Source organism: Rhodnius prolixus, unplaced genomic scaffold (genome assembly GCF_049639745.1).
Source record: "Rhodnius prolixus isolate KJV_2025 unplaced genomic scaffold, Rpr scaffold_36, whole genome shotgun sequence".
NCBI classification, from domain to species: Eukaryota; Metazoa; Arthropoda; class Insecta; order Hemiptera; family Reduviidae; genus Rhodnius; species Rhodnius prolixus.
Window position 1 is genome coordinate 772,831 of NW_027411639.1, and position 26,221 is coordinate 799,051.

The 26,221-nt window shown below is 34.6% G+C and overlaps 1 protein-coding gene across 4 annotated transcripts in view; it reads right to left on the reverse strand.

Annotated features, from left to right (window-relative positions):
• The window catches only part of LOC141462341 (facilitated trehalose transporter Tret1-like), a 48,327-nt gene extending 24,254 nt beyond the window's left edge, over positions 1 to 24,073 (reverse strand). Inside the window, exons 1-5 of one of the 4 annotated variants that reach the window (XM_074144130.1) lie at positions 23,902 to 24,066; positions 12,091 to 12,196; positions 3,972 to 4,107; positions 3,455 to 3,840; positions 1,165 to 1,381 (exon numbers count right to left, since the gene is read on the reverse strand). In XM_074144130.1, the coding sequence (XP_074000231.1) occupies positions 1,165 to 1,381; positions 3,455 to 3,840; positions 3,972 to 4,107; positions 12,091 to 12,196; positions 23,902 to 23,924 (868 nt within the window). In that variant the 5' untranslated portion in view covers positions 23,925 to 24,066. Of the gene's footprint in view, positions 1 to 1,164; positions 1,382 to 3,454; positions 3,841 to 3,971; positions 4,108 to 6,111; positions 6,299 to 12,090; positions 12,197 to 23,901 lie in introns of those variants that run through there. The other 3 variants (XM_074144133.1, XM_074144131.1, XM_074144132.1) reach the window with 3 other exon arrangements.
• Positions 24,074 to 26,221: the final 2,148 nt, after the last annotated feature.

A 26,221-nucleotide genomic window follows, 5' to 3' on the forward strand; every position in this document is an offset into this window, starting at 1 on the left:
TGTTGCTGGAACTCCCCTAGAGAAAATTGATAACTGGTCTGGTTGAGTTTAGGGCTCATTAGTTCTACTTTAGCGGTAGTACGTGCACCTCTGCTTTAGTAAAAATAATAGAATTTATTTAAAATAACTTTTACAAAATATTAAAACTATGTTACCAAATTTTTAGGAAATGTTTTTCCCATAATAAATTGAAAATTAGGCGCGGTGCCAGTCACAATGAAATACAGAAATTAGTGTGCCAGAAGTGGAAGCCAAAATGGAACTCCAAAATTTAAAGAAAATCTCGCTTGCCACGTTTTTCTTTCGCCTTAAACAATAATGCAAATTATTGTTTAGCAAAGCACTAAGCACAAACAATCTGTTTGCAAAAGAAGACTCCTTTTGCAAAATTAAAAAAGGTCTGCACAAATCATACATTTCTAGTTTTATATTGTGCTTAAAAACAGAAATAAATAATTCCTTTTTAAACATTATACATAATTATACTTTACCTAAACGAGCTTTCATGCTATATTTGTTAAATAAGTTTGGGCAAACTATTATTAATTTTATACCTCTGTTTTATTAATAATCACAATATTATAACAGTACCCCGGAGGTACACAACACTAGGTCCATTTTTTCAAAATGTATTTTGTTTAATGTTTCTAGTACAATAGTTCTTTTTTTATTACCCAACCATCACTCATGGTGTATCTATGTCGACCAAAGATTTAAGCAAAATAACTCCCGCGGGCTTATAAGTAAGAAAAAATCGCGAAAAAACTCTTTCATCTGCTCTCTTGTAAAAAATTTAAAATTGGACACAGTGTTGTGTACCTCCGGAGTACTGAGTTAGAGACAAAATAAAGGTTTAAAAAAATAAAATAAATAAATACTCGTATAAAAAAGAAAAACGAACGTTAAGCTTATTTGCCCTGCAATTTTTCTCTGAATGTTTAATCTTTAATAATTAATTTGATGTTTAGATACTTTATTGACAAATTTTTTGTATTTATCTTTCACATTTATTGTAAGACCAAACTCCTTTGTATTGTTTACCTAAACGTACAAACTTTATATCATTCAAATTAAATAGTTCTCTCTTTTCAAATTAATTTTTATTAATCATAGGTACTTCATATTTTTTGGAAATTTTCCAACAAATTATGGGTGAATATTTACCTCCAGTTTCGTTGGATGGCACTGGAATATAGGGCAAAGGAGGTGTTGTCGGACTGCTGACGGGGCTATTTAGCTTACTGGCCTCGCAGTGTGCTTCCATGCCACGAAATTCTCGGCTCACTGATTCTTGCTTTACCCAACCTCTCAGCCAGGCCAGCGAGGCGCGTGCTTCGTCCTTCCGGCCCTTCATCAACAGCCACACAGGAGATTCTGGTACCTGATATAAATAAAGAATAATATTATCTCTTTGACCCTTTACTTCAAACCTAAACCAACTAAAAACTTTCCAACCAAAACTACTTAATGCAATCGACACTTATACTAATGTTCTACCGGACAGTTTTAATAAAATACCAGTCATTTAATGGTAAGGTAGTTCATGAGATATAGTGAGAATCAATATTTCTTCTTTTTAGCCATTAAATATTATACATTGTAGATTATATTTGCAAGGATTCGGAGGAAAAAAAACCCTAAATTTTACGTCGTTTCTACAAATTTATTGTCATCACCAGGATGATATTGAATAAGTTGTTTGTGAATTACAATACAACCAAACAATACTAAAAATAAATAAAATACAAACCAATACTAAAACTGTCAAATACTACTATACTGTTTTTCTTTTCTTCTAATGTCAACTGTGGTGTTGGCCAATAACTGTGACAACCATAATGCAGTTTACAATCAGTATAGTAACACCAACCAATTCACACAACAACCCTCTGAGAAAGGCAATAAAATTGACGAAAACGTTGGTGTAAAATAAAAGTGGTTTTATTGACCGTATCCTGGCAAACATAATTCACAATATATAAGGTAATAAGTTAAAGATTTTTGGACTGTTAGTATTTGAAGTCTTAAATTTTTTACATTCAAGGTTTGGAAAATTATACAAATAATTCTGATGGAAGTAATTTCATTAAATATTTCAGGCAATGAAAGAATACTATTATGCTTAAAAAATAGAATAAAGCCATAAAAGATATAAATGAAAATATTGTTAAATATTACAGAATCTACCATTAACAAATGAGTGAAAATTTAAAAAAAGTTATTTAATGGAACATGGCCCAACCATGACATAGATAATTACTTTCCTTTCATGTTAACAGGAGGTAGTATAATTAAGTTTTTAATTTTTAATTTACCTGGTGAAACTATGTAGAAAGTTTATGTTTTACATTTTACACTCTTTAATCATAAAGTAAGGTATATACGAGGTACTCCCTTAATAACAGTCCTAACTGGAAGTAAAATAAATGGAAAAATAAAATAGCTAAACCCAAGCAATGAGGTTCGCAGCCTATAAAGAGAAATGCACGGAAAGGTGTCAAGAATCCTACTTCTTTTAACTTTATGCACAACTGAGTCTGTCAGACAGAGGGAATAGCAATCCACTGATAGTAACAGCTTTAGAGATTTGCGCTGGCTCTTTAGGACTCGGGAGGTGGAAGTTCAATTTATTTATTAATCCCAAGAAAGGTGAACAGCTAAGGCAGTTTTCTTTGTGCAATCTTTTGCAAAGAAAGGGTGAGGTATATTTTATACTTATCTGTTCAGCGTTGAAAGAAATTAGAATAATGATATGTAGTATGAAAATATTGTTTCCAAAGTGGATTTAATTGATTATTATTATAATGGTTAGAAGGAATAATTTTATAAAAATGTTTCAAGACATACAATAGAAAATTTCAAATTCTAGCTTAATCATTTCTACTTCGAATAGATATTTGTGTAATAGAGTCATAACAAATTATTTCACTGTAACTAGTTAAATCGATTATAACTTTATACACAATTTTTAAGTTAGTATTTGCTTAAAATTTAAAAAATATCACTCGAAGGATATCAACCAAATATTTGGCGATTAAAAAAAAAGAAAGTATAACTGCTCTCGAATTTAGTTTTGCTAGACATGTTATTATGAAATAATGAAAGGCAAAAAATTCGAAAACCTAGAGCATGAAATGAGAGTAACATTGTAGTTTGTTCGACCTGCTTTCATATTAAATTTATTCTTAAGTTGGTCACAAGTATTAATTTGTTTTCAAGAAATCCTTGAATGTATTTATAGTAATACAATAAAAGTAACAGATTTCATGCAATTTGGTTTATTTCTTTCTAATTGTTCATTAATTCTGCAATACCCACTAAGTACTTTACATTTTTGTATGTTTGTGTTACCGCAATTCTACAAAGATTGAGAACTACTACTCAAAGAACTGCTTGCAAATCTAGAATTCTAAAACCTATTAAAAAAATAATGCTACAAATGAACTGGAATTACCTGTAAAATGGCTACAAAAGCTATAACAGGAACAGCAGTACTGATGGCCGCTGCTGATCTCCAATCTGTGAATGTTCCCATCAGATACATTATAAGATTTCCAGTAGATATGTAGACACTAGTGAAGGAGGCCAGTGTTCCTCTGAGATGTGGCTGAGATATCTCACCCACATAGCTGAGAGTGGGTGCTTCCATAAAACCGACACTAAATCCCATGGTAACAGCCGCAGCAAACAGCATCTCCACAGACTTGGCATAATATACGAGTATCCAACCAATTAACTGGGGCAGATTAACCATTAACATGCAACGTTTACGGCCCAGCGAATCCTGTATAACACCGGACAGCACACTACCTAATGGCTGCATTATAAGGAGTATTCCAGCTGTAAAATTATATTAATTTTATAATGACATTAAATACAAGTTCCATCTATTAATTAATGTATTATTATTTACTAAAATGCATTAAATTTATTTTAAATTAACTGTAGGGTAATAATTTTACAATACTAACCAAACCATGAAGCTTGTTTATCATTCAGAGTTAGGCCTGTAGGAGCATTATGCAACGCACCAATGACAACCGTTGGTGCACTGACCAGCATTCCTAACGCTAACAGAAGCATACTTTGCGCCATTGTTGCAAGCACCTGCAACATTCATTCTGATTTTTAGATGAGTGTTATGAAGGCTGATTGCAGTATATATTAGTAAGATCTTTGTGGAATCTTCACATAAATGTTCTGTGTAGCTGCATGGCCCGCAGTTATTGTAGCAGCTTCAAGGCCATATTCATCAGTTAAACTTAGATTAAATCAAACTAGTATAAATGATATTGATAATTTTTTTTTTTTTTTTAAATTTTTTATTGGATTACCACTGCAACGGTTGTTGCAACAAGCAAATATGGTAAAAGAAAAAAGAAATACAAGAAAATCATGAGTGGAGAAGGCACCCAGTGGTGCCACTCCAGTAACGTGCTTTGCTCTCACGATAAGAGTAGATCACAGGGGTATCTTCTCTTCAATCTCCTTAGAGGATTACCTGATAATGTGGAGGAAGATAGGTGTTCTATGAGATGGTTAGGATGAGCTGCTGTAGAGGAATGAAATTTGAGAAAATGAGTGTTAGTGAGATCTGTAATGAAAGGGATTTTGAGGTCATTATGGATGGTGAGGTTAGATACATAGAACGGAGCGTTAAAAGGTTTTCGAAGTATTTTTGACTGTAAAGCCCGGAGGCTTAGTCGATCCCCACACTTCAATGCCGTATGACCAATTGATAATTTAAATTCAAAATTATTTTCAACCAAACTTTTTTGGTTTTAATTCATTTTAAATTGGATGCCTCTATTTTAAAACCAAGTTGGCTTAACTGATTAATTGTTTATCATATCTTAGGACTTATTTATTACGCCAATAATAATTGTAAACATGAATATTTAGTTACTGTTCATTATTTTTGGTGACTGAATCATAGTTTCAATAGGATGAAAAGATTAATGCCAGTTTCAGTCATTATAAAATTTATTCTGCCGAGCTTTCGACCTAGAAACTATCAGCCCTGAATATGACCTAGTCCCTAGATCGAAAGCTCGGCAGAATAAATTTTATAATGACTGAAACTGGCATGAATATTCAGCTAATTTTGTAAAAAAGAGAAGTTATGGAGGATAATAAAAGATGCAAATCTTTAACCAAGAGGAAGATAACTTACCATGATCCTTGTAACCACAAAGAAATGTGTTTTTGAATGACAAAAAGACAGATTACATTTCATAAAACAAAATAAAAAGAACATGCATGGAAACAATTTATAAAACAATTTAATGATGGTGGCTTTATTCTCAAAAGCTGCAAAGAACTTAACGGAAAGTGTCAGAATTCTTAAGAAATATCTGAAGAAAAGCAATAGTTAACGGCCACAGGCTTGGGCTCTAGTACCCGTGAAAAAAAAAGATCCTACGAACGAAATTGAAGAAATGATTAAAGAACTGATGAGGAATACTCAAATAATAGGTGAACAATCTCAGTTAGACTCAAATAAATATCAAATGAGTAACGAAAAATACATTGATTAAACAGTTTTCTTAACTTATTGTTCTTGCTGGTAAAGAGATGCAAGAAAATTTGAACATATATGAAAGTCGTAGAACAATGGCAGATCTAAAAACTCTGATACCCAGTTTCGAGCCAGGTAAGACACATTACAACACCAGTACCCAATTTGGGATTAGGTAGCTACTTGAATTCAGTCTACTGGATAAAATTCTCTTCAATGTGTGAACGATATGCGATTGCGTGTGAAGAGATTTGTAAAAGATTTAAAAAGTTTTTAAACAAATTAACAGTGGTTTAACCATGAAATGTTGATTAGAACAAATGGATGAAAGAGGTCCTGGTTTTTAACTGAAATGGAGGTTTTAATTCTTTTGTAAATTAAAATTTGTTTGACGATTTAACTAGCTATGAGGAAATCATTTTTGGTTTAACCATGAGATAAACTGGTTAAAGGTTAATCCAAGTTTAACTTTATCTGGTTAAAATGGTCCGTGATAAAGTGGTGTACAATAGTTAACCTGAGTAAATTATTTGATAGTAGACAAAACGCAAGAAACAAAAGCGCTGTCTCTATAAATAGCACCTAATACTCACATTCTTTATTCATTCATAATCCTCTTCGGATACTCCAAACAGTTAATGTCGGCGAAATAACCGGTTTGAACAAATATTTAATTTTTTAGTACATACCACTTACTAATCTATTATCTCTGTAAAATAATTGATAACAGGGATGGAGGCGATTAGCTTAGTAATTGATGTGGAAAAGCAAATGAAGGTGCCGGCTGAAAATCCACAATTTTTACTTTTATTTTTTGGTTATCTCTTTCCACCAGCTTCAGCAATGGACACTGGACAGTGTTGCCTATAACCAAAGAGTGCCAATGATTTGAGATGTTTAAACACCTAGTGGTACGTGTTTTTTTGTTTTTGGTTTTTTTTTACGCAAAACGCGTCCTCCTGAAAAAGAAAAAATTGTTTTTTATAAATATGTGAGATTGGAAGCATGCGCGTGTGTCTGGTCAACATAATTCAAGAACGCTTCACAACTCGAAAAATTTCAGAAACTTCAAATTTGATGTTTTGGTTTACTTTATATCAGGGACTCTACAATAAGGTTTTCGACATATGTAAATTAACAACCTGAATATCACTTTCTGTATGGACTTCTCAATTACTTTGAGTGTTTCCCGTAAATGGCTGAATCGATTTTACAACATGCATACCATTATAATTATATTTCAAAAATTCTGAGTTTGAATCTTCGAAGCTTTCTATTTGTGAAAAGTCAAAGTAAGTGATCACATCTAGTTACAAGAATCAGAACCATATTGTTTTTTAAATTTAAATAATCCTTCAAGGGATTAGATTAGATTAGACTAGGGCGGCCTCAAGGCCAACGCCACTGCGACCCCTTTGGATCTATTGTGGCTCCCCTCACTTTAAAGCTTACCCTCCAGACCTGTCCTTTTAATCAGACTCTTAATGCTGGAGAGCGGCTCTTGGGTAAAGCTCACAGGCCTTGGTTTTTTCCTCCCCGAGAAGTAACATCCTTAGCCAGACGAGCCCCTCACACTGACACAACACGTGCAGTGCCGTTTCCTCCTCCTCTTCCTGACAGAACCTACAGAGGCTATCATCCGCCAGGCCCATGCGATGTATGTGTTTTCTGAGCCTACATTGGCCAGTTAATAGTCCTACAATTATCCTTATAGCCCCACGGCCTTGATGGATTAATTCTGCAGTCAGCCTTGGCGAATAGCCTCTAATGAACTCCGCCTATCTCTGCCCAGTGGTGGCGAGCCAACACTCCTGAGACCTATTCTGCACCCATAAATCCTTCAAGGGATATGTAAAGGTCGCGCTTATCTCTGTCCGTAAACAATACTCGTACTTAGTCAGATGACTTCACCGTGCCCAGTGATCCGTACATCGTCAGATGACTTCTTTACCATGCGCATGATACCTTCTAAAATTCCACGGAGTAAAGGTGAGAAAATCATAATAGCATCTAAATAAATATGAAGTCCGGAATTCTCAGTAAAACTTCTAAAATATCTAAATATTAACCTAAATCCTATATTTAGGATTGAAATAATGAGGATGCGGTCAAAATAAAAATAAAAACTCTGTCTTTACGCCAACGTATCGACAAATTTACTGTCTTAAGAAGTTCTTCAATTATCTATTCATCATCAATTAAATAATTGTTAGTTTTTGTGGTTTTTCCTTTGTTTTCATTGATGTATTAAAAATTTTTCCAATTTATAGTCTGGTTTTTTGTCCAAACAAGTTTTGTTATTATATTGTATTCGCCTCATCACTTCATAATCATTACCGAAATTCCCCATGTAAATCCCGTTATATTTGGACATTTATCTGTTTTCCATTCTATGGTTCTCAGTTTTTTTTGGAACTCAACAACTCATATAAGTTCTAAAGAATCGATTTAATTTCTTATAGTTTTTCAATAAGATGTTGTGAATGTTATTTCCAGTGTTTCAATAGTCTATTGTTGAGTTATTTGAAATATCCTAGGCCCAATAAATTTGTCGGTTATTGTTTTATTTTGACCGAATTCTCGCTATTTGAATCCTTAATGTTAATAATTTACGGTCACTAAAAGATATTACAAATTCCTAAATCCTGTACTAATCAAAATAACGCATGAAAAGTAATTGATAAGAAAGAAAAATTTTAAATTTTAAATTCTCTAAAGATTCTAAGGAATCCAAAAATTAGTACATCAGAGGTGCTTGCTAAATATATTATTTATTCTTTGCAAGAGTATAAATAGGGACTGAAATAGAATCACAGGTGATTGCTAAATACATTATTTATACTTTGCAGGAGTATAAATAGAGTGTCTTAGATGAGCATTCAAAGGAACCACAAAGCGCAATTACATCAACCTCTTCTGAGTACTAACTCTTTGATGCACAAGCTAACTGAAGCATTAATTATGAGGAAAGAAAACAAGAGTGTACAGGAAATTGCAGCCATTTCAGGTCAATCTTTAGTTTTGACTCTTATCAACCTTGAATTCCTTGAAAATTACATAAATAAAGTAACCTATCTGAGTTTGGTTTGTTTATAATACGTACCAAATTTAGAGAAATTGATAGAAAACATTTTCAAAAATCTCAGAAATGTGAAAATTTATTGAGTAAAATGGTACGAGTACTCCCGTTAACAGAAATTATTGGGTATTGATCATGAGTATGGCTTAGTAAGTGAGAGATCTCCAGTTCGAATCCCGTGCATGGCTACTTTTCATTTTTTAGAAAATATTGTTTATAAGAAAGTATGTACTTCCGTCCCCTGTCCACGACACCTAATAAGTCAGAACGTTAAGCCCCGACTGAAAAAATAGGCGATTACTTTGCTTTACCTATAAATACAGGTACATATATACAAATTATATAAATGACAGGTATGAAGGACAGCTCCCAACCTAACAATTCTCCAAAATTATAACAATAAGTTAGCCTGATGAAACTCTGCAGGTTGATGGACTAATAAGACGATGCGTCATGAAAAACACAAAAAATTGTAATTTTGTGTCCGTACATCATCTTATGAAATATAGATTAAGATTTAAGAAAGATAAATCTTCATATAACTTGTATGATGAAATTTAAGATCATGCTAAATTACTTTATGGCAGATTATAAAGGTTTTTATTTGCTTAGTAAATCTTCAGAGATTCTAACAGTAAATATTTTTAACGATTAATTACCTTTCACTTTTGTTTTTAATAATGTGTTTATTCAAAGGATATGTGGTGAGATAAAATCTTCTATACTCAAAATTAATAATTTATTAGAATGTAGTTTAAACTCTCATGTTAAAGAACATACGAGAATATCGTGTGTAATATTCACACGTGTTGAAAGAGCCACAGATAGCCGATAGTTTGATAAATGAAATTATGCGTTATTACTCATTAAAATGATATGTGCGAGGTAATACTTTCGATCTGAAAAACTAATTCGCTTCATTTAACGATTATATTAAAAATAATAATAAGTAAAGGTCACCAATTATGAGCAGAACTCTATTCTTCTATTCTCGGCGTAATGCTAGATAGTTTACAAGACCCTTCAAGAAAATACACGTACATAATAACCTTAAACTACAAGTACTTAATTAGTAATACCCACTTATTAATTGAAAAGACCCACCACTCCTGCAAAGTACTGTTTTTACAAGACATTGACACAGTGACGACTGAAACAACTTCTGTTATTTCCTAACAAACTACTGAGTATAATTGCTCTAAGCGCTCCTTTCTTCATTCGCCTCAAGAGATAACACAACATTCAATCAGCGCACATAATACATCCCTCTCCATTGGTTAACCTAAATACTCCTGGCAGAAGATTGAAACTCCAGTTATACCAAAAACTAAATATCATCCACAGCTCTAAGTTGACTGAGTTATGTAGGTAAATAATTTTAATAGGTAATTTCTTTGATGTAAATCACACGTTTTAGTTACTTTCTAAGCTTTGTAATCAAGCTTTTACTTGCGAGCAGCAGAACTTCTTAGAATTAATTAAAATTTAGTGTAACTAACTAGAGAACTGTCAGGTGAGGTTTAACTCAAAGAAGACGAATGGGGCTTAAATTCGCAACACTGAATGCTGCCTGTGGCTTTAAATTAAACAAGTAGCAACTCTGCCTAGTATTAACGGGTTACTATTTCAGAAAATAAATCGATCAAAAATCTAGAAAGTAATGGTTACAAAAGAAATCGAGAGATATGTGAAGAATTGTAAGCAAAACTGCGAAGAGTCGATTTATTATTGTTCTTGTTTATGCATACCATGCTTAAGATATTTTCCAACCATTAACAATAAATAATTCCTTCGATGAACAAGAAGGGAACACCAAAATGACATCTATTACAATTAACATTTTCGCATTCAAATAAATGCTAGAAAAATTCCTTGAATTTAACGTGATATCATCACTACATCACTTACTAGTAGATTGAAACAGTAATACAACCAGCCACCAACTTCCTAGCATCCTAGGAGGGCGGCCTTGAAGGGATCTATTGTGGTTCCCACTACTCTAGAGCTCACTCTCACAAACCCATCCTTTTAATCAGGCTCTTAATTCTGGAGAGCGGCTCCTGGGTAAAGCTCTCAGGCCTTGGTTTTTCCTCCCCGAGAAGTAACATCCTAAGCGGCTAACTATGGTCATTCTATTTTAGGGTATGGTCTTATTAAGTGCCTCCAAAAAAGTTAATTACATTAACAAATTCAGCGCAAACATCCATGAAAAAGTCTAACGCAGCTAAGACAAGGTGAAATAGATTGTCGCAAACATAAATTCAACATCTCAATGAAGATTGCCAGCAAATAAATTTAAGCCGACAATGTGGTCATTCCTTCAAGAAAACAAGCATTGGCAGGCGCTGTTAACGAATAAAGAAGTAAATAGCCGTAGTCTCCGAATTCGCAAGAATCAGAAGTAAGATTCCATGGAAGTCTTCGGATAGTAGATTACGAGTTACAAGTTGTGAAAGACTGCAAGTACCTAGCAGTCGTAGTCACTGCAAAAAATGAGAAATGGTAAACTAGAAGGTGCAGGAGCAAAAAGAGATCCCCACATAAGATTGTGGAGAAGATCTGAGACAAATTGGAGTGGGTTGCGTAGAATGAAAAAAAAATAGTTGAAATAATAATAATAATATGTAATAATAATTAAACACAGGTCATGGAACGGAGTTCCAGAAGAAGAAGATTATTTCTTATTTTGTTTATTTTTTTTATTCATTAAAAGAAAATTGAAAAAACTGGAACACTTTCTTTAAAGTTGTATTTCCCGTTGACGCATTCCTCAAAAAGAATACCTAAGTAAAAAAACATGTATTTTTTTTAAATCAATTTATTTCAGTAAAATTTATGTTTTAAGGCTAAATTACTTTCCTTAAGATTATCTAGTATGTCCACAGTTTAATAACATAAGACTGTTTGTAACAAAATAATTTTCTTTACTATTCTGCAAAGCGACTTTATTTGACAAGATAAATGACAATAGCTGTAATTAAGATTTGAGAGAGATTATATTATTATATGCATACAGAATCTAATATGTAAATATGCTTGAGGATGTAATAGGCATTACTAGTTTCACGCAATCTGATGCGAGTGTTACGCAAAATATGGTAACATTGTGTTATAATATCACACATTTTTTTGTTAATATTCAAAATATTACTATTGCCAAGAATTGACAAAATTAGTTAAACAATTAGGCCACATCTAATAAAACCTCATTGAACATCTATGGAACAAATGTCAAGTCTGAATAAAGTATCAAAAACGCTGCGAGGCGCTTTGTGTGAAGAATATGAAATATCCAATTACTATATTTTCACATTATATTTTACAAAACCTTAACAGATTGATGTCACATCGAATGCAAGTATGATTATTAACAGAAGGAGTAAAATTTATAGTAAAAGTATGTTTGATCTAAATACGCTAGCCGCATAACTAATCCCTTCCCTATTTTAAGTAACATATTATATTTCAAGTAGTAGCATATAAATAGACTGACTTGTGGAAGAGAAGTCCTGAAAGATCGATCTTCTGGGTAGTGTCCAAGATCTAGTGTCAGCTTGGTTCTATCAGCATGTTTCTCCTCTGGGTCTCGACATGTCTCGCTGCAACAATCACTCAATTAATTCTCTTCAGCTACTTTTATCAATCTTAAGCCTTGCTGAAATTAAATAAAACTTCATAAAGAATTAATATAAATAAAAATTTAAATGTTCGTTTGTTTGAAATCTTAAATCTCCAAAAGTTCTTCACCGATTGCTTTGAAATTTGGACACAACGTTGCATTCGAATACGGGAGTGTTTTTATATACCTACTATACAAATGTCACCCCTGTGACAAGCGCCATCTGTTGGGCGTAAAAGCAACACACGCTACACTAAATATTTTACGATTCCATTTCAATATTTCCGATTGCATTGTTAAATTGAAAGTTGAATCAAGATGAATGCTTCTTTCTTTGCATGCTGGAAGGTAAATGTGCCCGGTCGAACGTCTTAGCAATTGTGAGTTGTCAGCAGCGTTACCACATCCCACTTTCTGCGGTGCATGTCAAGATCTGAATTTATTGGAGAACAATGGGATGTATGCATGCAACACTTAATATCCAAATCATATTCTTGAATTGTTTACAATCATATTGACCGTCTGCTCTCCTTTATCTCCAACAGAGTTATGGGAGAAATATAAATCGCACATGGCTGAAGATATTTTCCGTCGAATACGCTAGGAAAATTCCAATATGAACATGGATTTCACAGCAGGAATCTACAACGAAGCGTTGATAATGATTGAAAACTTGTGCTTAGAAATCGCGAACAAAGTTCTCCTTCAATTGGGAATGCCATCGCCGAATCGATCGGCTGCTATATATATTTTTGTACAATACACTATACAATTTTTAGAACGAAAATATAAAAAATAAATAAATATTGAATGACTTTTTGATAAGGGTATTTGTGGTTTTGAAGAGTGCCTCCACATCTCTATTTCAGTGTAAATATTACCATCACGAGGTGAATTTTGTTGTAACATTTTATCTTTCACCCTGTATAGAGCTATTGCTTTGATACATTGTGTTTGGCATGTAAACCCTTCATTTCCTGTAGATCGCCATCTTATTGCTTTTACTTCAAAAATTGTTGCCTTTTTAGAGGGTAAAGAATATTTATTTAAGTTTTATTACATGGCACGCATTTAATTTTTAGCTGCCCGCGTTATTGCTGTAGACGTGATTGACTTACAGATGGTCGCCTCAACAATTTGTAGCCGGTTCTGGACGATTTTCGGCTCTTTGCCTTCCTTACTCTAATATTTTGGAGAACATTGACACTTTTCTTTGCCACTCTTGGCTTTTCAGAGCATCACACTTACCATACAAATATCCATTTCGATGTTCTTTTCCCTGACCTCCTTTCTACGGGCTGTCTTTCTCTCTTGACGAATGTTAAAATGTTATATACGAGGGCCGTTTGAAAATCCGTGCAAAAATAAAAACTACTTAATTTTTTGGGGTAAACCTTTTTTATTTTTCAACATAGTCTCCTTTTAGGCTTATACACTTCGTCCAACGCTGCTCTAGTTTGTTGGTCCCTTCCGAATAATAGGATTTGTCCAAGTCTGAAAAATAGCCATTCGTTTCTGCAATCACCTCCTCGTTTGAATAAAATCTTTTTCCCGCCAGCCATTTCTTCATATTGGGGAACCAATAGTAGTCCGAGGGAGCCAAGTCTGGAGAATAGGGGGGATGTGAAACGAGTTGGAACCCTATTTCCATTAATTTTGCGACCACAACTGCTGAGGTGCGTTGTCGTGATGGAAAAGGACTTTTTTGTGGGCCAATCGTGGGCGTTTTTCTTGCAGCTCGGTTTTCAAACGGTCCAATAACGATGAATAATATGCACCTGTAATAGTTTTACCCTTTTCCAGATAGTCGATGAGGATTATTCCTTGCGAATCCCAAAAGACAGTCGCCATAATCTTTCCGGCCGAAGGAACGGTCTTCGCCTTTTTTGGCGCAGATTCCCCCTTGGTAAACCATTGTTTAGATTGTTCTTTGGTCTCAGGAGTGTAGTGATGTATCCATGTTTCATCCACAGTGACGAAACGACGCTTAAAGTCCTGCGGATTCTTCTGGAACAGCTGCAAACCGTCCTTGCAATACTTCACACGATTTCGTTTTTGGTCAAGCGTGAGCAATCGCGGCACCCATCTTGCGGATAGCTTGGTCATGTCCAAATGTTGATGCAAAATATTATGTACCCGTTCATTCGAGATGCCCACAGCACTAGCAATCTCACGCACCTGTTCACTCTTCTGTCATCCATCACCATATCATAGATTTTATCAATGATTTCTGGAGTAGTAACCTCAACAGGGCGTCCAGAACGTTCAGCGTCACTTGTGCCCATATGGCCACTCCGAAAATTTTGAAACCACTTATAAACTGTTCTAATCGAAGGTGCAGAGTCACCATAATGTTTATCAAGCTTCTCTTTAGTCTCCTGAGGCGTTTTGCCTTTCATAAAGTAGTGTTTAATCAACACACGAAATTCTTTTTCGTCCATTTTTTGAAAATCACTCGACTTCCTCGATTCAAACGAATGCCAAACACAAAGAAATAGACCGATCTGGCTGAAACTTGGTGTGAGTTCTTCCAAGAGATGCTACTAACTAAACATAACCTCGATACGCGCCAGTAGTGCTATCTCTCTGACTGCACGGACTTTTCAAACGACCCTCGTCAATTCCTTGATTGGGAATTGCTAATTCAACTGCCATCGCGAAACATTGTACTAGTAACTCTTTCTAAGCATTCTCCTTTCCTACTCCAAAACGTCTATTCTTTCCAGTTCTTTACAGTAGAGTAATGGTTCAATTGCTTATATGACGATCGACTGAATTATGTGTTTTATTCTTTTTTTTTGTCTAGATGATTAAAACTTACAGCCTGGATTAGGTGTTACGTAATTTATTCGGTAGAATATAAGTTCACACAAGGATTTTGACTTAATAGATTATACAAAACATACTTCTTTGCATTAACTATACATTCAATATCGTTAGAGAATGAGTGAAATAACATTTTTGAATGTAATTTCTCATCTCTTTTCTGTCTAGGCTTTGGTTCAAATTTCGCCAAAGATCAGATTCCCTTAAAATTGCTAAAAAGAGATGATTTACTATCTTCTAGCCAGGTTCCGATATTCTAATCTTTTTTTTTTTTTATAAGAGAAAGATATATTTGTTTCGCTCTGCTATTCTTGTTTTGTTTCACGAATAATTTCATTTTTATTGGTCAGTTTCCCCATCAGTATTTGAAGGATTCAACCATCTTGAATTGTAATTATTAATGAGAATAAAACCTTTTCTACCTTTCCTTATTCGCCTCGAAGACCCATCATAAGCTTTGTTTTTTATTCATCTTCATTCATCTTTCGGCTCAATTTTTGATGAGGTTCCTTTCAAGTTCTATGACACTCCTGAAAAAACAGCGTTTGTTCGAGATGAAATCTCATCAGTTTACGCCATGTGTTTGCTGGGTTTAGACTATTATAGATTCATTATTCGTAATTCACTTTAAATTAATGCAAATTAACAATAAAACCTGAAATAAACAGCAAGATACAATTATTACTATATATAAAATTCTCTTTCAAGATCTTTCTAAAATGATTTTTTTTTTTTTTACAACTTTTACAAAATATTTAACTGGAATTTAAACAATACTTTCAAGTAAAGTTTAATGCCACAAATTCCTACGCTAACTAAATAAAAAATTTGAGAACATACTTGATTGTAAAATCAACTTTAAGTAAGTCCGTGAATCAACTTTCAAGTAAATCATTTAAACGAATTTGTTCTTAAACCAATATTATAACAAAAATGCTCATGAAAACGATACCTGACAGTAATTTGTTCTAATTCCTTTTGAACTTCTTTGCCACACTCATTCGACAAAGCAAAATCAAAACTCCCGAAATTTTCATATCTCTATTCGTGAGTGTTGCTTAGTTTTAAAGTCAGTGGTAAGAAAAATTAATATTTAAAATAATTTGAGAGATGATTCGCATCCATAACTTTTTTTAAGTTTTTATTAAACATTTTTTTACGATACAATTTATTAGCTAATCCAGAATTTAAAGGACTTCAAACGCAGATATAAATCTAGGAATATTTATGCCTCTTTTGTAAATACTTGTATGATTTAAATGAACATAAAAGATTTGTTCAAACCTATGTGAATTTAAGTATATCATTATTATAATATTTGCATTTGTGTGTACATACTTTTTTGTATAAATTGAATTTTTATGTTGTGATACATTAAATTTTAAAGTATAATTTCACTATTAGTTTGCCGTTTGCTAATGGCGAAACCTTTTTGATGGAGCGCAGCATTAATCTTTCTGACAGTATTTTAATTGTAGCGGAATGAAGCCGCAGATTTGGTCAGTGTTAATCATAAAGCCAATATAGTCTTAATGACCCTAGTGCTCACTCCATTTTGATTGGCCTTTAGTTGGTGCTGGCTTTTCAGTAGACCTTTGCCAATAGTGCATTTGAATTTAATTTGATCCCTTTCGTCGCTATACCAAAGACTTTGATCTTCTGCTTTTGCAATAACTAGGTATAGCTGTCTCTAGGACACAATTAAATTTAGGCCATTAGCCAACCTGATTATTTGTTCTACAATATGGATTATTGTACAGGCTTTTCGTAAATTTCTCCAATACATTTAATAAATGACAGATTAAATTTATTTCTTTCTGTTAGGTTTACGAGGTCCTACAATCTCGTCTGTCGCCTTCCACACATTTCTTCAGTTAAGACAGATCGACACAAATGAGCTATGTAAACGTTAACTGTACTGAGTATTATTTTTAATTTGTATTTTTCAAATACCTTGGATAATCTAGGAAGAAGAGCTCAATTTTATACAATTAATGATAACGAAATTCGATATCATACTGTGTTTTGTAACAGAAATGTGCGCATGTCCAATGTCTAGAAAATAACCTTTTTTTTTACCTTAGATTTCTTATTTTTATTTGAAATTTTGAAATTGAAAAAGTTTATTTACAGTTTAAAATAGAATACAAATTATACAAAGGAGGTTTCAAGCTGTAGTGCCTACATATACACTCCATAACTTTAATTTTGGACTCTTTGTAACTTCCCGTAGTTGGTGCGACAAGTATTGGACCACACATGGACTGCATATAAAAGTACTGAACGGATGTAGAGATAATACATTAATTTTTTATATGAGTATTAAGAAAATCTATGTTAGAGTTGCGGTTTAACAGAGGAAACAGACTACACATAACACCAATTTTGCTTTATCGCAAACTGTATTTATATATTTGGTGAATGTTAGTTTGGAGTCTAACACCAACCCCAGGTATTTAACTTCCTTACTCCACGGAAGGGAGTTACCGTTAATTTGAACAAAACTATTCACAACCGGCCTTCGACGCGTAAACAATATAACTTGCGTTTTGACATGGTTTGGCTTTTTATTATGTAAATTATTTCGTTATTTCATTTTTTTTCCCCCCCGAAATAAATCAAATTCTCTTTCTAGTAGCTTCTTGCAACTCACTTTCTAGTAATGGACAGAGTTGTCTGTAACTAAAGAACATTGTCTTGAGACAGGCAGATGTTAACGTGCCTTGTACATATAGAAAAATTAAATAAATCGAATAATATTACTTCTTTTTAATTTCATGTGAGTTTTACTGCAGCAGTTTGTCAATAATCCCAGGCGCTTTACATACAATGCCGTGATTCATCTTTTGACCCAATCAAATTTATTGTAAGGTCTCAAACAGTCAAGAGAAGTAATCAAAGTGTGGGCACTAAAAGATATAGCGTCAATATAGCGTCCATTTAACTCCTACGCTCCGTTGAAGAGATTTACACAAAGATTTAAGCCTTAGGATTCTCTAGATAGTATCTGAATGTAAAGTAGGATGGAATCTAAGAAAACTAGTGGCGCTGATAACCGAACATTCACCTGTTGCTTGACACTTGTTCAACTTGAAGATAATTATGATAACAGTATAAGATTGGAGAGAGGTTAATTAACCAATTAATGCTCACAGTTTGTGTTATGCAGGTTAAGGATTCGTTGGATTCAGAGAAAATTTTATGAACCGGTTTCTGACAGATTTGAAAAGGTTATTTCGGCGAGACTTGTGGTTATAAGGCAGGTGGTTACAACCTGTATGGTGAGAGTCGGACGATGGAAGATAGAATAGATTTTGTCAGTTGGGATAAGGGACTATTCGTTTGCTAGGTAGGGGCATATCGCGAGTAGGGTTTCAGAATTCTCTTCTTACAGTCGATTAACTCGACTTTTTGAAATAATTTAAGTTAATTAAGTGTCAAAGCCCTTGATTCAGTCATACCTTTTTATATTTATAATACATTTTTTGGCTATTAACTAATAAATGATTTATATCAGAAGCCGTTTTGTGATTAACTCAGTGCACTAATGTAAATCGTTGCAATAATTCAACTATAATTCAGTTGCAGCCGGTCAATAATAACGGTAAATTTATTTAAATTTATATTATAAGCAGGAACCAGCTGTGGCTAGTGACACGGAAAGTATAGATAAATTTCGCTCTTGAAATCTGTGTTATTTTCAAAGGTAAAAGTATACAATTTAGTGTGTGGAGATTCTTCTCTCATATAGCTTAACTTTCAGTGCATGTTAAAACTCTAAGTTGTGATGTAGGAACCAAAATATTTTATTTAGTCCTACAAATATAAACTGAACTTTTAAGGTTAGTTAGTAAGTTATTTGAACATTTTGTTTTATATTTATATATTTTATTAAATTTAATTTAATTAAGTGTCCATATGGAGTGTAACCATGCAACAACCAGCTGTGATCAAGATGACATGAGCATCAATACGGTTATAAATAAATGTTCTAAGAGAACAAATACATCTTCCAATACTCAACAAAAAAATTAAAAAAATAAAGGAAAATCCCGAAAGACCTCCTCTACTGAGGACGACGAGATCTTCGAAGATAATACAAGTATCCACCAATCATTAGAATCTCTCCGAGAAAATCCTCCGTCAGCCAATGAGATTGATCATTCCCCGGTAAAAATTAGCAATTGTGAATCTAAATTTTATACTCCTAATCCATTTGCACCCCTGAGCGTGGAAGATGAACCAACACATGAAGAAAATCAACCTCCCAAAAATACCAAACCACCTCCAATATTCATCAAAAATGTGTCCAATTATGTAGAATTTTGCAAAGTACTAACTCAGATTATTGGTCCAGACTCGTTCGAATGTAAATCCAGTGTAGACAGTCGTAGACTGTCTACAAAGACAGTGGAAGCATATAGATTGACAATACACTATCTTCAAGCCAATAAAGCAGAATACCACACCTACCAAATTAAGACAGAAAAAGCATTCCGCATTGTTATTCGGCACCTTCACCACTCCACCCCAACTGAAATAATTAAAGATGACCTGGAACGCCAAAATTTCAAAGTTAGAAACGTAACCAACGTCAGACATCCAAAATCAAAATTACCGCTTCCATTATTTTTCGTTGATCTTGAGCCCCAACCAAATAACAAAGATATTTTCAAATTACAAACGATAGTATATACCAGAATTAACATCGAAGAACCACACAAAACAATAGAAATTCTACAGTGTAAAAGATGCCAACAATATGGCCACACGAGGTCATATTGCAACCATAATCCCAGATGCGTAAGATGTGCAGGTATGCATCCATCTTCAGAATGCAAGAAACCAATAGAAACTCCTCCAACATGTGCACTTTGTCTTGAAGCCCATTCAGCAAATTACAAAGGTTGCATTGTTCACAAAGAACTTCAGCGCCTCAGAAGAAGAAACATCTATGCCAAAAATGGAATATGGCCAGATCAACATCAAAATGGTTCATCACAGCAAACTGCTCTTCCTTCCAAAAGCTCCGAATTTCCTGTGCTTCCTGCTAAAGAATCTACTCGTCAACAACCTCTTCCAACCACCACCAGCAATGGACCCACATATGCAGAAGTTGCGGGGCCTTCAACGATTCGTCCAGCTCTTACTCAACCATCCCCCATCTCTCACGACCTCACCTCTCTCCTTAATACATTCTTCTCCGAATTCAAGTCTCTCATCACTCCACTCATCACACTACTCACTTCTCTGGTAACAGAAATCATTCCCAAACTCTCACGTTGAACTCTAATCTTCAACAATCACTCGCAATTCTCCTTTGGAATGCAAATGGTTTGAACTCTCACAGAGACGAACTAGAGATATTTCTAAATGACAAACGAATTGACGTTGCACTTATTACCGAGACTCACTTTACTGGACGATCCAACTTTTACATTACCGGATACAAAACGTACAGGACCGATCACCCAGACGACACATCTCATGGTGGCGCAGCTATTTTAGTCAGAAACACTCTAAATCATCATCAAATTCCTTTCTACCAGAGAGAATTCCTTCAATCCACAGCCATTTCTCTAGACTGCCAACCTCTAGGGTTCAATCTAGCATCAGTTTACTGCCCTCCTAATAAAGCTATTTCAGCAACGGACTTTCAATCTTTCTTCCATTCTCTAGGGCCTAAATTTCTTGCTGGAGGAGATTACAACGCCAAGCATCCTCAGTGGGGATGTCGTACATCCAATCCACGGGGACTCACACTGCTGGATGTTCTTTCACTGAAACAGTACGATGTTCTATCACCAGACAGACCGACATACTGGCCTACTGCACAGTCCAAACTACCTGACATTCTGGACATCTTCATCTCTTTTAATACGACATCCATTTACAAAGACATCTATACACTTACTGACTTATCTTCCGACCACAGCCCTGTACTCCTTACACTCAGTGTAGTACCCAAACCCACTCCTTCACCTCCTATACTAAACACTGGGCCTGTAGACTGGACTCTCTTCCAAACTATCTTAGCAAACAAACTAAATCTGTTAACATCATTGAAAACCCCTGATGAAATAGATAACGCAGTACAGACACTTACTATTTCCATTCAAACTTCCATTTCCGAATCCACCAAATGCACTTCACTAAAGAATAATTTTCGACATCACAATGTACCTATTGCCATAAGAATGCTAATTAGAGAGAAACGAAGAGCCCGAGCTGTGTGGCAACACACTCGCTACCCGAGTGACAAGCTGACCTTCAACCGACTGACGAGACAGCTGAAACGAGAGCTACAAAAACACAGTACCCTGAAGTATGACGAGTACGTGACCTCTCTGGTATCTGACCGCAAATCTCTTTGGACAGCCACCAAACGTCTTCTCAGATATAAATTTGTCTCCTCTCCTCTTAGACGTGACGACGGATCTTGGACAGTTACCGACAATGAAACAGCGACCGAATTTAAGAACTACTTAACTAACGTATTCACTCCTCACCCAGATATTCAAGACGAGTCACACAGCACTGACGTCATAGCAGACCTAGACATCCCTCTCCCACTTTCGTTACCACCAAAACCATTCACTCCGTCTGACGTTAAACACGTAATAAAATCCCTACCGTACAAAAAATCTCCAGGATACGACTTGATAACAGCACAAATTCTTCGCAATCTTCCAAAAAAAGCAATCGTTTTCCTAACCTACATTTACAACTCAGTTCTCAGGACAACATACTTTCCCTTAACTTGGAAATTCTCTGTAATAAAAATGATACCGAAACCTAATAAACCTTTACACCTTCCAACCTCTTACCGACCTATTAGTTTGCTACCTATTATGGGAAAAATATTGGAATCTGCGACTGTAATTCCAACACATCAGTTTGGCTTTCGACAACAGCACAGCACTATTCACCAGTGTCACAGAGTAGTAGACGCCATTGCTTCCTCTCTGGAGCGTAAACAATATTGCTGTGGGGCCTTTCTCGACGTGGCTCAGGCCTTTTATCGAGTCTGGCACCCAGGACTATTGTGGAAGTTAAAGAGAGCTCTTCCATCAACTTATTACTTAATTCTACTATCATTTCTTACCGACCGATTCTTTAAGATAAGTTGTGGATCTGCCTCTTCCGACTACTCTCTGGCACGGGCTGGTGTACCTCAAGGTAGTATTCTCGGACCGCTCCTCTATACTGTGTACACATCTGACCTACCAACTGACTCAAACACACTGCTCTGCACTTACGCTGACGATACTGCTATTCTCTGTTCTAACTCAGACGCCATTACCGCTTCCTCTCATCTACAGACACATCTACACAAACTAGAACCCTGGGCCAAAAAGTGGAGAGTCAAATTCAATCCTCAAAAGTGCGAACAGATAACTTTTACTCTGCGTCGTAATTCTTGTCCCTCTGTAAGTTTCAACTCCATTCCTCTTCCTTCTGCTAATTTAGTTCGCTACCTTGGGATGCACATCGACAAAAGACTAACGTGGAATCCGCACACTAAACTGAAAAGAATTGAACTCAACCGACGAAACAAATTACTACTGCGACTAATTGGCAGACAATCCAAACTACCACTGGAACATAAACGACTAATATACAACAGCGTACTCAAACCGATCTGGACTTATGGACTCGAACTGTGGGGTTCAGCCAAACTTTCTAATTCACAAAAAATACAGTCCTTCCAATCAAAAATTCTCCGTCAGATTACGAATTCTCCATTTTATGTCTCTAACTCCACCCTCCATAACGATCTCAAAATCTCATACGTAACTGACGAATCCAAATCTAAATATAGAAAATTCTTTGACTCTCTTCCATTCTGTACCAATCCTCTTATTCAAAATCTTGCCTCCACAACGATTCCAGATCGTCCTCCACGACGATTGAAACGCTGTTGGCCTCGTGACCAGCTCCAGTAATGTAAGGAACTCCAGCGAGAGTGTTGCCGGAGGGCAGCTTCTCTCCTCAAGCTGATCCAGCCATAAAGTCTACTTTCATCATATTCACTGATTGCATTTTATTCTATTGTAGATTGTGAATAACAAATAAATTACAAAAAAAAAAAATTATAAGCAGAATTATAAAAAACACTATACATTATTTCAGCGCATTTCTTCATTTTTTTTTTTTTTTTTTTTTTTTGTATTATGGAGTTATGGAGTGAACGGCAAGAAAATTTGGGAATTTTATCTTCAATAGATTAAAAGCGGAAAGAGACTGTTTGTTAAAGCCGGGGTGTTTTTCAACGCTTTTTTGTGCAGTTTTTGACAATCAGTTTAGATGTTAATACTACCGGGCAGTTTTAACAACTTTTACCATTGACTTGATTGCTGATTCTTTTCTTTTTAAGAACTTTTTCGAAAATGACCTTTTTTCATTTTAAGAACGCATTAACCAGTTAAACAAACTGCTCTAACTATACTATTTAAAATATAAGAAAAACTTGCTCTTAGAGAAGATTTGGAAAATAAGGTATAGCGTTTATATTAAACCGTGATTAAAAGTGTAAAGGATTTGTTTTGATTGCTTAACGTTAGAAGGAGAACCAGTAGCTAAATCTAACCCTCTAAATTTGTCCTAATGTATAGCTCACTTTTAAATCTTCAGTTAAAATTTGCCAGCAATAATGTGTTTCATAGAAAATTGCGTTTCAAACCAGAATTCGTTTTCTTTTTACAGTAAAAAATAAGCAGGTAGTTGTTAAAGACATAATTATTTTTCCAAAGCAGCACATTTCAATTAAACTTTTCCCTTCTTTTTAACAGAAATTTATGGACGAACATTTAATAACGGTAAAAAATTAATTCGAACAAAATAAACATTATTTCTTACCTGTGTGCTGGGTTCGGAGCCATGATGATGTTGATGATGAAGTTGTCACAAGCTCGGTGCAGCCGGTGTCAAATAGCCTTTTGTGTAGAGGTTTAAGGTAGAAAGGCTGGTTATGACTCGAAGGGCCATTACAATCTCCGCTTTAATTTATAACGTCTCACATATAAAATACATTATATAAGAATGTGGAACAGATAGCGGAGAGCTCGCTAGCACATTACAGCTTTCAAGAAGAGTTCACTAAATCCCTTGCTGTAATAACACTCAGATAAGATGTAAACTAATTAAAATCACTGAATCCTATAATTAACATAAATAAAATTGGAGATGACCTGCCAAACAACTGAATCGATTCTACCTAAGTGGTAGGTTTTACAATATAGCTTACATTTCGATGAATAACATTTATTAGTTGAAAACACGATTGTCGAGGTTGTATAAATGAAGAAATGTAAACAAAAATGGTTTAACCTTCGTTTTAAGAGGTATTTTTTAGACAAACACAAATATTTACATTATAATGTCTGTTTCAGTACAAAATCGGGTTTATTCATTTCTGAATCATTCAAAAGTGGTCAATACTATGTACAGAATGGAAGTGACCGAAATTGGACATGTTTTCTCAGCAGCGTAGCGTGGTAATTTTATCTGGGTAGTCTGTAGCCGGGAGTGAAAATTCTATTTTAAATCTGTAATCTTCAAATATCTCTCTCATTTATCTGTGATCTTAAAATTTAAGAAAAATGGAAACAAGTCGGATGTTGTCTTAATTAGCAGGAAATTTTAATTCAGCAGAGAGAGATCTTAAATATTATTTTTTAACATGCACGAACAAGTTTTGGAAAATGATTTTTGTAAATTTTCGATTAAGCATCCTTAAAGAGAGATTTCGAAAAGATCTTGTACTTTTACTGAATTGCTGATTATATTAATGACTTTAAAGTATTCGCTAAATTTTTGTCTTCAATTAAAGCCAAGATCTTTGTCAATAACAAGATAACATGTAATGTAGTAATCTAGGAAAAACTATATTCCATTTTTCTCCTGAATATATGAAACTCACCATTAATAAGTAATGATAATAATACATTGAGATAGCAATGAAATCTTCTCCTAGAATTGATAAAGGAATTTTCTTACTAGACACTGAATAAAATAGCGCTCAGCTACAAAATCATTTAAGGATCTAATTACAATACATTATTAATAATCCATCTCAGCACTCATAAAAATGTCCTTACTCAAATTACAGTCAAGTATACGTTGAGACCATAAATGATTTCTTTACAATTCTAGAAGAATGTGCTTAAACCGCAGTATATAAAGTTAAATGTCTGGATACTTTCGATTTTGTCCCACCAGAAGATTCGACTATATAATAAAGCAATCGCTTTAAATTCAACAATCGATTAAATAAAGCAATCGATTAAAAGTGCTGACTGGAAATTTAATTTTACGTAGAATTTTTTTTTTTTGTACTAGTTCTGAAATTTCAACGAAAACGACCCCGACAATATCCTTTAAACAAGGTATGCTCGTACACTAGCAGGTCTATCTGTCTTTTATTATTATTATGATGATTATTTTTTTTTTTTTTTGGCGCATCAACAGCTGAGGTTATTAGCGCCCGGAGCTTTTTCCAGTGCACTGCCGTCCTCCTGACAGTGTTCTCTCGTTACAGACAACACTGTCCATCACCGGACAGTGAGCTGTAAGAAGCTCCTAGGAAGAGAAAATCTAAGGGTCAGCTGCTGGATTCGAACCCGGGACTCCGCGTGGGAGTCCAGTATGCTAACCTCATAGCTAATCCCTTCCCTATATTATTATTATTATTATTATTATTATTATTATTATTATTATTATTATTATTATTAACAAACAACACGGCCCATCACCGGCTGTAAGAAGCTCCTAAGGAGAGAAAATCTAAAGGTCAGCAGCTGGATTCGAACCACTACGCTAACCGCATAGCAACATTCTTCCCTACTAACTTATATTTGAATCATTTTCTGAAGACATTCATATATTGGCACCGGGAGAAGATCAAAATCAGTGTTTTCGCGTCACACATTGATTGGCTTAACATTAAACCTCATTTAATCTTTGATAAAATATTTACAAAAAAATTGGTAAATATAATTCAGTGCAGCAATGATGTATTATAAGAAAAAAGAATAAGAAGGTAAATGATGTGTAGAAGGGAGATGCTAAGTGCTAAAAATTTGGCCAGACTCCAAGATAGCGTCGATAGGCAATGGTTAGAAGGAAGGAACTTGAGAATAGAGGCAGCGGGAGGTTGAACCCAGTGCTGAGAGAGTTA